Genomic DNA, 12,394 nt, shown 5'->3' with positions numbered 1-12,394 from the left:
GTGGGCACAATGTTGTTTAAAAGATGTTCAAAAAACAAAAACTAAACTCTGGTTACAGAGTGGATCTTTCTCCAGTGACCACATCTCTAGCTGTGAGATGGTATTATATTACATTATTATAATAAGGTAGCACAGTGGACAACTGGTAGCACATCTGCTTTGCAGTTCTGAGGTCAAGTTCAAAATCCGGCCTCCCCGTGTGGAGTTTGGGTGTTCTCCCCGTGCCTGCGTGGATCTTCTCCGAGTACTCCGGTTCTCTGCCATATTTCAAAAACATGCATGGTAGGATAATTGAAGACTCTAAATTGTCCGTAGGTGTGAATGGGAATGGTTGTTGGGGTACACCCAGTTCAGGGTGTACCCCGCCTATCGCCGAACTCAGCTGAAACAGGCGCCAGCACACCCGCAAACCTAATGAGTATGAGCAGTACGGAAAATGGATGGATGGACGGATTATTATAATAACTGTATGACCTTTTGCGTAACGAAGGGATCTTATATCACAGCTCAAATGTTCTCAATAAGTATTGATGTGCGCCATTATCTACTATGGATTACAGTGTTAGAGAAAAATCTGTGACCGAGACAAAATTGTCACCAGGGGATGATGAAGAAAATACGTCAATACTTACACATGAATTAGGTTTCGGCTGAATTTGAGAACCCAGTGTGTGATATTGTTTGAGCTGTTATAAGCCTGCATGCCTCAATTAATAAATTACATGTGGAAATCAATGTATCTATCTGTATTAGTCAATCAACCAATCTTTAAACTTCCCATCTCCATATTTGAAAACACACAATGGGCATCCACCTCTAAATTGCGGGTAATGGAACATGTGACTGGTGTGTTTTGTTGGTCAAGTGTGTCTTATTAATTCAAACAATAAATAATTCATTCAGTTTCAAAATTGGGTTTTGCCTGTGAAGACCATTTACACTAGTTCGATGTGTAACCAACATGAAAAGAGGAGGGCTGTCAAGTGCCTATTGGTGGAAAAATAGTTTTTTGTGAAGTCGAGTGAAGATGGAATATCAGTCAGAACTGTTGCATAAAAATTATAACCAGTTCAACCATTTGGAATGTTCTGAAGAAGAAATAAACATTTTGTGTATTAAGTAACAGGCATCAAACGGGTAGTCCAGGAGAAACAGCAGCATTTGTTGACAGAAACCTTTTGATCGCTGTAAAGAAAGGAATGAACACAATGAACATGAATAAAAGTACAGATGCTACACTAGAAGAGGCAAACCACCCATTAGCACGAAGAATAGATAGGCCAGGAAGTCTAACTGAGCCTCAAAAACTCTGGGACAAAGTTTTATGATTTGATGAGGCAAAGTTTAACCTTTACAAAAGTAATGGAGATGAAATATCTGCTCATTAATCCCAATGATACATGCTCATCTGTGAAACACAGTGATGCCAGCAGCAAAATGAACTCAAAGTCTCCAGAAACATTTAGTGTGCCAATTTAACGATAGATGGAACCAAACTGATCAAAAACAACATAGAAGTTCATTCGGAGCAAAAAGTGCTATGTTTTAGTGTGGCCAAGATAATCTCCAGACTTGAACCTTAGAGAGTATGCTGTTGCGAGTGACATCCCAAAAGAAACAACAATTGAAAGAAGCTGCCCTGAAATCCTGGTAAAGCATGACAGAAAAATGAATGCCAAAGTTTAGTGATGTCAACAGGTCACAGGCAGTTATTGCAAGTAAAGGATAACTAAATATTAAGTCTTCTGCTATTTTCTACTTGTCCATCTGATCTACATGTAAATGCCTGGAAATTAAACCTGAACTGTTGATATCTTCTTTCATATTCATCTTTTGAGGAACTAAATGTTTTCAGTTTTCACCAAAAAGAAAGGAATCGGCCTTACTGTGCCAGGACTTTTGGAGGCGAATGTATGTTACAAACCCCAATTCCAATGAAGATAGGACATTGTGTAAAACGTAAATAAAAACAGAATACAGCGACTTGCAAATCCTTTTCAACACATTCAATTGAATACACTACAAAGACAAGTATAGTGGGGCATAGTGTTGATTTTCGGCCTTGCTGCTTCCATGCAGAGATTTGTCCAGATTCTCTGAATCTTTTGACGATATTATGGACTCTAGATGATGAAATCCCCAAATGTACATTGAGAATGTTGTTCTTAAACTGTTGGACTATTTGCTCACGCAGTTGTTTACAAAATGGTGAACCGTTTGTTGCTTGCAACTGAGCCTTTCGATGATCCTCCTTTTATACCCAAATATGACACTCAACACTTACAATTAAGCTGTTCACCTGCAGAATGTTCCAAACAGGTGTTTCAACTTGCCCAGTGTTTCTTTCACCCTCTCTCAGCTTTTTTGGAACGTGTTGCAGGCATCAAATTCAGAATGAGAGAATATTTGCAAAAAAGAAAAACATTCATTAGGTTGAACATTAAATATCGTGTCTTTGTAGTGTATTCAATGGAATAGAGGTTGAAAGGGTTTGCTAATCATTGTATTCTGTTTTGAGTCTGTGACACGGTTTAAGTCTGACATCTATACGCTATGTCGATTGAATGCAAAAGTCAATAAACGACATAAGGCTTGTAAAATGGGTTGATTTTAAATCGCTGACATTTTGACGTAGTTTTGTCCATTAATATTCAAGTATCTGCCCATTTCGTCTTTGGTACCCACCCACTAAACTTAGCTGAATGACAACACGGCATTTCCAAGTCTTAAGAGAGCGAGCTGCTGAGACATAAAAATGCAGTCTATGTAGTATACATAGATATGTTGTGTTTTACAACAATACTTAACTATATTCATAATTTATAAAGTAACAGTGGTGGGTGAAATAGCAACGCTTGCATTCATTGTCACCAGCAATGATCATCTCAGCTGGTTCGATTCAAATTAATGGAAGTGGATGACGAGCTCAAAATATCTCTCTTTATTTTTATTTGCATCCACGTCCCTTGCGCCTTGGTGAATTGCTTTACAATGATAGTAATGGGGGACAGGCATCCCGCTAGGTGCCGTGGATTGTGGGACACAGGGGCTGGTAAGGCGAGTAAAACTAGGAAGAGATTAAAAAAATAAAATAAATCAAAGGAACCAGCCGAGATGACTTGTCGTGCTGACAGCACACAGCGCTCCGTTGCCGGCCCGGAGAGTCATGGGCCGGCGGGGCTGCAAAGGGAGGTAAAACTCGGAAGAAAAAAATAAATCAAAGGAACCATCCAGGGTGACTTGCCATGACCGCTTCACAGGCAAACCCTAGCAGGAGGCGAGCATGCCTACGAGCCCCGAGGTGGGAGGAGGATATCAACGTGGCGCAAATGAAACAAATGCCCGTTCAGTGTGTATAAATAAACCAGCGATCAAACTCTTGCAAAGGGACGCGAGTCTAAACGTTGCATCAAAGGATGTGACGTGGCTATGAATGCTTGGCCGGCCCAAGCAGAATCTGTGAAATGGACCAATCTGAGCCAAGCTGTTTTCTATATATATATATAAAGTGGGGGAAATGAGCGGTCCAGTCAAAGCAAAGCTCATTTACCTGTTGCATAATAATGACAAATCTGATGGACTCAAATGCCAGACATAGAAGACATTTAAGGCATTTCCAACCCAGATTATCATGCAGACTCAAAAAAAGGACATCAAAGATTGTCAAAATTCCTGTTAAATAAAAAACATTGATTGATCCGCTGATTTTGACCTGTAGGCATCAATCAGAATTGGTTCAGAGAAAATGTGCCTTTATTGTAACTAATTTTCTCAAAAATATTTTTTTTTTTTCAAGGTTGTCGACACTTGGTTGATTGAAACAAAAAATCCCTTTGAGTGAGCCATTGCGTCCAATACAAACAGTTGTTGTGAGGAAACGAGACGTGTTACAAACGGCATTATAGACAAAGGAAACATGTTTATTTAGCTACATATTTTTTTCAGAACATGCAGGGTTGCACAGAGAATCTAGTTATGCAAAAACGTCAGTCCTCCGAGACTGGAGATACGAAATATAAAGACAGCAACAATATTATGTCAAAATAAAATATCTCTCAGACAGTGAAAATTTTTTTCCATGACTGGAATGATGATATTTCTTTTGGAATGGAGTCTTGCTCTCCAGTAATCTGTTTGAAAAAAATATATAATAATAAAAAGTATTACCTTGCATGAGTACTAACAAACAAGTTTGTTGTTGTCATTTTGATGCAAGAATTGAATATCCGTGTGAAGTTCCGTTCTTTTTGTACCCCTTCAGGATTTCGTCACAGAAAGAAAAACAAAGAAATAACTGTGCCTTAACTGCACAATGTGCGGCTGTTTGTCAGGAAGTGAATAAGCTAATTATCAAATATAATATGATTTATCTGGCTGATAATTCTAAAATTCCTATTTACAGTTCTTATTTACATTTTATTGTACCAGTGACCCAGTTTTTGAAAGTGGTATTTTTTTTTCGGATGATTATGAATTTTCCAGTCTGATTGGACAGATGAATGCATTACATTTTCACATTCTTCCCCATAGGCAGTCTTCAGGAAAGGCAAGCCCAGAAAGCATTCGCTCAAAGACATCCCTATCAGAATCATCTGAGGATAGTCATGACCAACATGGGAAGAAACCACCCCCAAGTCCAGGAAAGAAGGAGGAGTTGTCTCTGTACAAGAAGACCAAAAGAGCAATAACAAGCAAGAGATACACCATCTCTAAGCATGACACTGAAGCAACAACACCTATTGAACTCATCAGCCGTGGCCCAGATGGACGCTTTGTCATTGATCCTACCGATGCAGAGTTTTCTGTCAAGACCCGACGAATAGAGGGTTTTCCCTTTGTGGAAGAATCTGACCTCTATCCTGAATTTCGGCAGTCAGATGAAGAGAATGACGATCTTAGGCCTCTTCCACCAGTTATGGCCCCCCTGCGGCCTCACCAGATTTCACCCATCTCCAGTCATGAATCCTTCCTCCAGCCTCCAGCCTACAGTCCTCGTTTCCAGAAGCCCTTTGAAGGTATGACTATCATGGAGAGCAGTCGACTCCAGGCCACAGGGCAGATTCGAGGGTCTCTCCAGCACAGGGCTTTCTATGGCTACCTGGGCTCCCATGGCGATCATGATCATCCTCCTCCTTTTTACATGACAGATACCAGTCCGCTTAGCTCTGTCATGTCCTCTCCTCCATACCTGACTGAAGGTCCTTTTGGTTACAATATGATTCCAGAGGAAATGGGAGAGGGTGATTTCACACAATATGCTGTCTCTGGCTTCCCTTATCCTCTGACACTGGCTTCTTCCTCCCATTCACCAGAATTTTGGCGGGGAATGGATTTTACATTTTCATCTGTGGAGGGGCCCCAATTCATTTTTCCACCACACCACTCCTTGCATCTCCGCCATGATTCTCCGTATCCACCCCCTCCCCCTGTTCTTCCCCTTAGTGCTTTTCAGACCTCCTCCCTCCCAATGCCTACCTATCCATCTGTGTTGCCACTAGAAGCGCCACAGAGCTACTCAAGCAAATCACCCAGCAAGGCCAGGCCTCATGGCTCTCCAGCCAGGCATTTAGCTATGCAAGAGGCTCATTTAGGGCAGCTAAGACGTACAAGCCACAGTACAGGTGTTCCAGTTTTGCCTTACACCAATCCAATGGCCCATATTGGCCCTAGCACCCTCAGTAGTCTGGATACCCGATGGTTTGAATCTACCCCCCATTTTAGTCCAAGACAGGCTCGTAGGATGGATTCTGGGGCGCATCAGGTGGTTCTTCAGCCCTCTCGACTTTCCCCTCTCACCCAAAGCCCCTTCAGTTCTCACGAGGGATCTCCTGAGATTGTTGTACGTCCCCGGCCACGTCCAAACATTATTCAAACTCCCATACCCCAAGACATTTCTGAGATTACCCTCCTACCTCCTTCCACAGTCACCTTCTCAAGGAGATCTTCCCCTTCTTCCTCACCTGCACTAGGCCAGGGTAGCAGAAGAGCCAGTCCTAGCTATCGTTCCCACATGGCCTTTGCTTCAACTGCAACCAGCTATCCAGCTTCCCAGTCGCCGTCACCACCCATGGAAAGCAGCAACATGTTTGGGCAGATGCCATCTCACAGGAGAACTGAGGAGGAGATCCTTCCATCTGAACCCTCTCCATCCCAGTTGTCAGCTTCAGGGTAGGTGCATCAGCCATGTACATAGGGATTGAGTCATCCGCCTAACCCATAATGCTTTGATGTGACTTCACTTTAATACTTTGCTTACTAATGTAGCTCGTAACATCCATCAATTTAAAAAATTATCTTAGAACATTACATACACACATACATACAATGGGTGGAACGGTTTTTGAAAACCATCCTAATGGTTCGGTTCAACTGTTTCGGTTCGGTCTCTGTGTGTGCCGTTCAGTTCAAAAATGTTTTGTTTTTTTTTGGTTCCTCATTTTTGCTAATGTGGCGAAGCAGTGAGAGCACTAGCACTAATGCAAGCCAATATAGCGCCATACATGGTTGTGTATATCAGGTACGTTCAGAAATTCTGTCTCACGCCCAGCTCTACTCTGAGGCTACATTTACACTGCAGGGCATGAACCCAATTTCAGATTTTTTCTTAAATCCAGTCTTTTTTATGTAGTCGTTCACATAAACATATGTGACTTCTAATGTGGACATAATGAGTCTGTGATGTCACTCGTATGTGCACAAAAAAAGACATCATGTTGCACATACGCACAAAAACGAGGCACAGTGTTTCCGGAATTAAGTATGGCCCTTCTTGTAGGTCTCGTCCTGACGCATGTAAGGCAATTTCAAGAATTTTGTTCAATCGGAGCCAACATTTTATTATATTTATCAGTTATAAAGCATCTTCTTTTCGCCACTGACTGTTTTCTGCTTTTTTGTCCGCCGTTGCATTAGTCCTGAGTCTGTTTTGTTAAACAATTATGACGTTCGTCGCCATTTGATGACGTATGGGTCAGATGTGCGTTAGGTGAGCGTCCAATACTGCACTCACATCGGATACATACCTGATTTATGTATATCCACATACCGAAGAGGCCTGTGTCAGATATGCAAAAAATCTGAATTGTGCTGTTCATATTGATGTGAAAAATTCAGGTACATGTCAAATTGGGGGGGATAAAAATCTGAATTGACCTGCAGTGTGAACAGAGCCGAAGGGTGCAAGTGTTCAGCATATTCCAACAGCGCTCTGAGTGCATGGTGTAGCAGAGCATTCTGGGAGGATATTTACGAATGCACCATATAACGTCTTTCGAGCACCCTGAGCCAGTGTTGAATTCTGGAAAGTAACGATGCCCGTTTGTAGCGCTGTCGATGCGTCATGATCAGAGGTGGGTAGAGTAGCCAAATATTGTACTCAAGTAAGAGAACTGTTACTTTAGAATAATATGACAAGTAAAAAAGTAGTCATCCAAATATTTACTTGAGTAAGGGTAAGAAAGTACTCAATGAAAAAACTACTCAAGTAAAGAGTAACTTTTGAGTAACTTCCGATTTTTATTTTAATCAGAGCATGAAGATCAATTAAATTAATTAATTAATAATATATGGGAGTTGACACACAGCTGCCATCATTTCAATTTTTAACTGACCAAAAACCAAGAACACATACATTGGGCCCTACAGAAACATTATTTGCTTTATTCACGTAAATGACTTGATGAAGAATCGGTTTGCTGTACAGACTTATTGATTGTGTGTGCGTGTGCGACACCATAGGATAGTGCTAATGTTGCCATATCCACTGCCAAAACAACAATAGAAACATCTGCAACTTACCACAAGGTGTTTTTTCAAGTTAGAAGTGGACTGAAATATCGAAGTTTGGGCGGTCACAATTTAAGAGCTGCATGATAAACCTGTTGTTTTTTGGAGTCTGTAAAATAAACACACACGGGCAGCAGTTTTTTTTATTATTATTATTGGCTCGCAGAGGCTACGTGCATGGTCATGTGACTGCTTTGTGTCTGATTGGCTCGCGAAGGCTACGTGCGCGGTCATGTGACTGCCTTGTGCCCTCTGATTGATGAATTGCAGTCAAATGACATTAGTGATCCCGTTTGATTGGCGCAACGGGCACCCTATGCGGAAGTCGTAGATGGAGTCTAAAAATAGACGCGCAGACGCAAGAATGAATAAATAAAAGCAGCGAATGGCATGTCGATCATTGTAATGGAGTAAAAGTATCGATCCGTCACATAAATACTCAAGTAAAAGTAAAAAGTATGGTGCATTTAAAGTACTCTGACAAGTACAGTTTATGCAAAATGTTACTTGAGTAAATGTAGCCAGTGAGTACCCACTTCTGGTCGTGATCTGACCTAGAAAACTGCATTTGCCAACACTTAAGTTCATCCCCAAGACATTAGTTTTTAGCATTTCTTTGGCTACGGTGCAGGATTGTAGGGTAGGAAGAATACGTTTGGACACATTTCCCAGAAAATTAATTGTTCTTAAAAAAAAAAAAAAAAAAACCTCCAACGGTGTATATACGTTTTTGAGTCCTAATTTGGTAGACCTACTTCAGCGGATGATGGTGCAGGATTCGCGATGCTAGCGTGGAGCGCAGCTAGCCAACCCCCTTAAAAATGATTAGGCATATTTGGTAGATATACACAAACTGTTATCATTCCTACACCGTTTGCAGATGTTTCAATTTAATTCTTGCAGTTTTAACTTAGCTATACAAGACAATTGATTTTTCTAAGAATCAGCGTGTACCGAACCGAAAACCGGGACCACGAAACGAAACCTTTCCACCCCCAATAGATACATACATACATTTATATATATCATTACATATATTTCTCCTCAAACTCAAAACATTTTTGGGCAATGCTGTTGATAAATTTTATCAAAATATTTTCTCACAGTAGTATTAAGGAATAGTCAAAAGTTTACTCAATCCATTTCATCTTTAAGTGAATTTTTTTTTTTTTTTTTAATAACAACTATGCTCTGCATTTGCTCCACAGTTATACCTCAGACCTTAAGTAACTTCAAACTATCATTGCGAACAAAAGATATGATTGCTCCTGGTATATATTATTTATTCGGCACAATCCCCTTAAACTATTGATTAGCACAGCAGTGCTCAACTTGCGTTCTGCGGACCGGTAACCCCCAAAACCCGTCGACAAATGGTTACCAGTTCACGAAACGTATGTACTAGTATGAACCGGTCAGTGGTGGATAACATTTTCGGGACCACTGGATTTGCAGACAACAACTCGGGATCCTTTTCTCTATTTAGATCATACATTACCTTGCTTCCACCTAACAGGAGGAATTCCTTAAAATTAATCTAATTGAATCCCAAGATGAATATCATCCATTTTTATGTCTAGATCCAAGCGTTTGAGGATGCCTGTGTCATGCCGAAGGATGCTTTAAGAAGAGTACATCTTGGCAGGCCCTGCGGCCCATCCTCGGCCTGAGTAACCTGACTTTCATTGCCAATTCTTGCCCTCCACCTTTTCAGATCCTTTCCCAATCTACTTTACCTTCTTTTTCTGTAACCCTTTCCTCAACAATCCTTTTTATTGCCTCACGACAACCTCATGTCTGACTCTCAAGGGAAGGTTGTTGGGCAAAGTGTGTCACAGGGCCTGTCCGCTTCTCATATTCTGCAATGTTTTCATCATTATGAATTAGGGACAGTATGGTAAGTTGGTTTTAATAGCTCCTGGAGTCTTACGTGCTTTGTTTTTGATTGATCTCAGCTATCTGGGCAGCGTTGTTGTGACCAGGTCCTCTACACCACAATAGGTAAGGGTTGGATCCATGTCTGAAAGGGGGGGGTTAGCAGGTGGGGCTTTTTGATCACCTCGTCCTTTAAAGGGGAATACAAGATGTTGAGTCTTTGCTCAAGTTTTGCTTCCCTCAGTCAATAGTAGATAATTTCAGTTATTTAATTTTTTTGTGTTTTCTCAAAGCAAGCATTGGTATTCATAATCCGGTCTGCAGTCGAAATGCATTGATTATCGAGTCATAAATGTATCACCAACATTTATATGGTTGGATGGTTTGGCTAACTGACTTCATTATTATGTGGAAGTTATGTCTCAGAGTAACAATACCTATGGTAGCTTCAAAAAGTTTAAATGAAGGGTTACACGCATCTGATTAACAGAATCAGGAAATACTTCAAATGTATCATTTACATTGCCTTCACATGTTGAGACACACATTTAGGCAATAGGATACCTTGAATGACTGAGCCTCCTCATGCTTAAATCACTTTTCTGGATAAACAAAAACAGTATCAACTTGGCAAGATCAGGCAAGTACTGTATCTCCATTGCATACAATTGGAGTTCAATGTGACACATTTATATATATATATAAAAAATAAAAAAAAATAAAAAAAAAAGAGCTTCAGTACTGAATTTGTCAGCTTATGTTAAGCTCAGTGTTGGGAAGATTACTTTGGAAATTTACTTGGTTACAATTAAAAGGGACCCTTTTGAAAATATAATAGTAGTGGAACTGCCAATTACTTTCTAAAAGTAATATAACCAATTACATTAGATTACATTTTTATTATTTTTCTTCATTTTGAATGAATGTTCACAACTGTTAACCATCACATTTAACATTTTACGACCTGATAGTGTTATAACCTTTCAGCAGTACTTAAGATTGCACAAGGACAATACAATTAAAGACTCCACAAAATTTAACTTAACTGACTTTTTTTTAAATTTCATTTTTTACTGTTAGAACAGCTGTACATAGTACACTTATTTTAAGGTTTTTATGTTGTTAACAAATATGTCAACTTTAACAGTCAATACTTTCAACAATGCAGATTTGGAGCAGGACTTAAAGCACTCTCTCTGTAGTCTATCATTCAAAAATTAAACTGGGCAACGGAATGATTCATATCTGTAAATGTGCCATCAAGTTCAACATAGACTGTTTCGATGTCAAAAATGAAAATCACAAAGATGGCTGCATAATTTGCTGTATACGGTTGCACACAATGCTGCACAATGGGACTGGGAACGCTGCCCCCACCAATATGGCCGAAACGTAGGCATGCCGCTCAGCCGGTACATGACCAGAGAGAGCCAATAACAAGCGTCGGCTTAGAAGGAGGATGTTGAAATTATGCGACTATGATACTTCCCAGCATACCTTTAGTAAATAATTGTAGTTATACAAGCTAAACGTTGCTATTTTCTTGCCTTTGTTTCTACCCTCATTGTTATAAGTGTGTGTCTTAGTGATATGTTGGGCAAGTTGGTATGTGGGTGTTATCATTTCATGAAACCATGACTGTGTGTTTTGTGATGAATAATGTCCTTCTGGTCACATTCACCCCATTTCCAAGAGGCCTAACGACTTATACGCTCCATAAGATGCTAGGGTTCTCCCTGCTATTTGCTACATAAAGCTGAGCTTTTGTAGCGATATGCTTATATTGTAAAACAAATAAAAATATTTTCAATCCAGTCCATGTTTTGTAAGTAACATTTAGCTGTGTCTCCACAGGGAGCCACACTTCAGTTTTGTGATCTTAAACAAGCGTCTAGTTAAGATTGACAGTTTTTAGGACAGCTCTCCTTAATTAAAAGGTATAAAGATCGAAAAGCACAAAACAGATGCAGAAACAACAATGACAATGTTCACTTTGGAATTTAAAAATCCCGTTTCAGTTATATGTTGCAGGACATTTCTCTGTCATTTCAAGCAAGTGTCATACTACCACCTTTACTTTGTTCTGATAGAGCAAAGATTTTGAAACGCAGGACTGCTGACTATAAAGTTCAAATGACCTGCTCAATGAAAAGCTTTTGAATGTATTCCCCTTTAAAGTTCTGTTCCATGTGCAAACTGCCATGCATGCCATTGCTAAATCCTCCTCCGTTTTAAAAAACAAACAATTCTATTGATTAATTCTTGTTACATTTCTTTTCCTACTGCTTCGCTTTTCTTTGGCTTATTTTTCATTATGTGACTGTTCCCGCGTAGTCATTTCCCCTCCAGCCATCTCTCCCCCTGTCAGCATGGTGAAGCCCATTGTAGACAGTTTCCATGTCTATGAATACATATTGACAATGCTTTGTTGCTCAGCTGTGATTTTTTTCTTCCTGTTCTAATGATCCTTGGTTTCTTTCTGCAGCCACTGTGGAAACATGTCCACACTGTAATGCTAATTGTTTTCTGTGCTTCAAGAAATATAAAAAGTATGCTGGTGTGTGAGTGGCAGAACTCTCTGGGCTACCAAGTCATAAGTGGCTTCACAAAGAAAGAGAGAGATTTTTAATGCAACAAGTGGCCACTGACAAGCCACGCAAAGGGAGCATTTGCATCTGTTATTTTCAGAAAAGAAAGACAGATTTAAAAAAAATAAATATCAACTTTGTGATTT

At 40.0% G+C, this 12,394-nt stretch overlaps 1 protein-coding gene across 5 annotated transcripts in view; it reads left to right on the top strand.

Annotated features, from left to right (window-relative positions):
* LOC133415664 (protein turtle homolog B-like) overlaps nucleotides 1-12,394 on the top strand; it is a 134,666-nt gene that overhangs the window by 112,209 nt on the left and 10,063 nt on the right. For 3 of the 5 annotated variants that reach the window (XM_061701889.1, XM_061701888.1, XM_061701887.1), the window contains one exon: nucleotides 4,531-6,168. In XM_061701889.1, the coding sequence (XP_061557873.1) occupies nucleotides 4,531-6,168 (1,638 nt within the window). Of the gene's footprint in view, nucleotides 1-4,530; nucleotides 6,169-9,365; nucleotides 9,787-12,394 lie in introns of all 5 variants that reach the window. The other 2 variants (XR_009770160.1, XM_061701890.1) reach the window with 2 other exon arrangements.

The sequence above is a fragment of the Phycodurus eques genome, chromosome 17 (assembly GCF_024500275.1).
Source record: "Phycodurus eques isolate BA_2022a chromosome 17, UOR_Pequ_1.1, whole genome shotgun sequence".
NCBI classification, from domain to species: Eukaryota; Metazoa; Chordata; class Actinopteri; order Syngnathiformes; family Syngnathidae; genus Phycodurus; species Phycodurus eques.
This window is presented reverse-complemented; position numbering and strand designations above follow the sequence as displayed.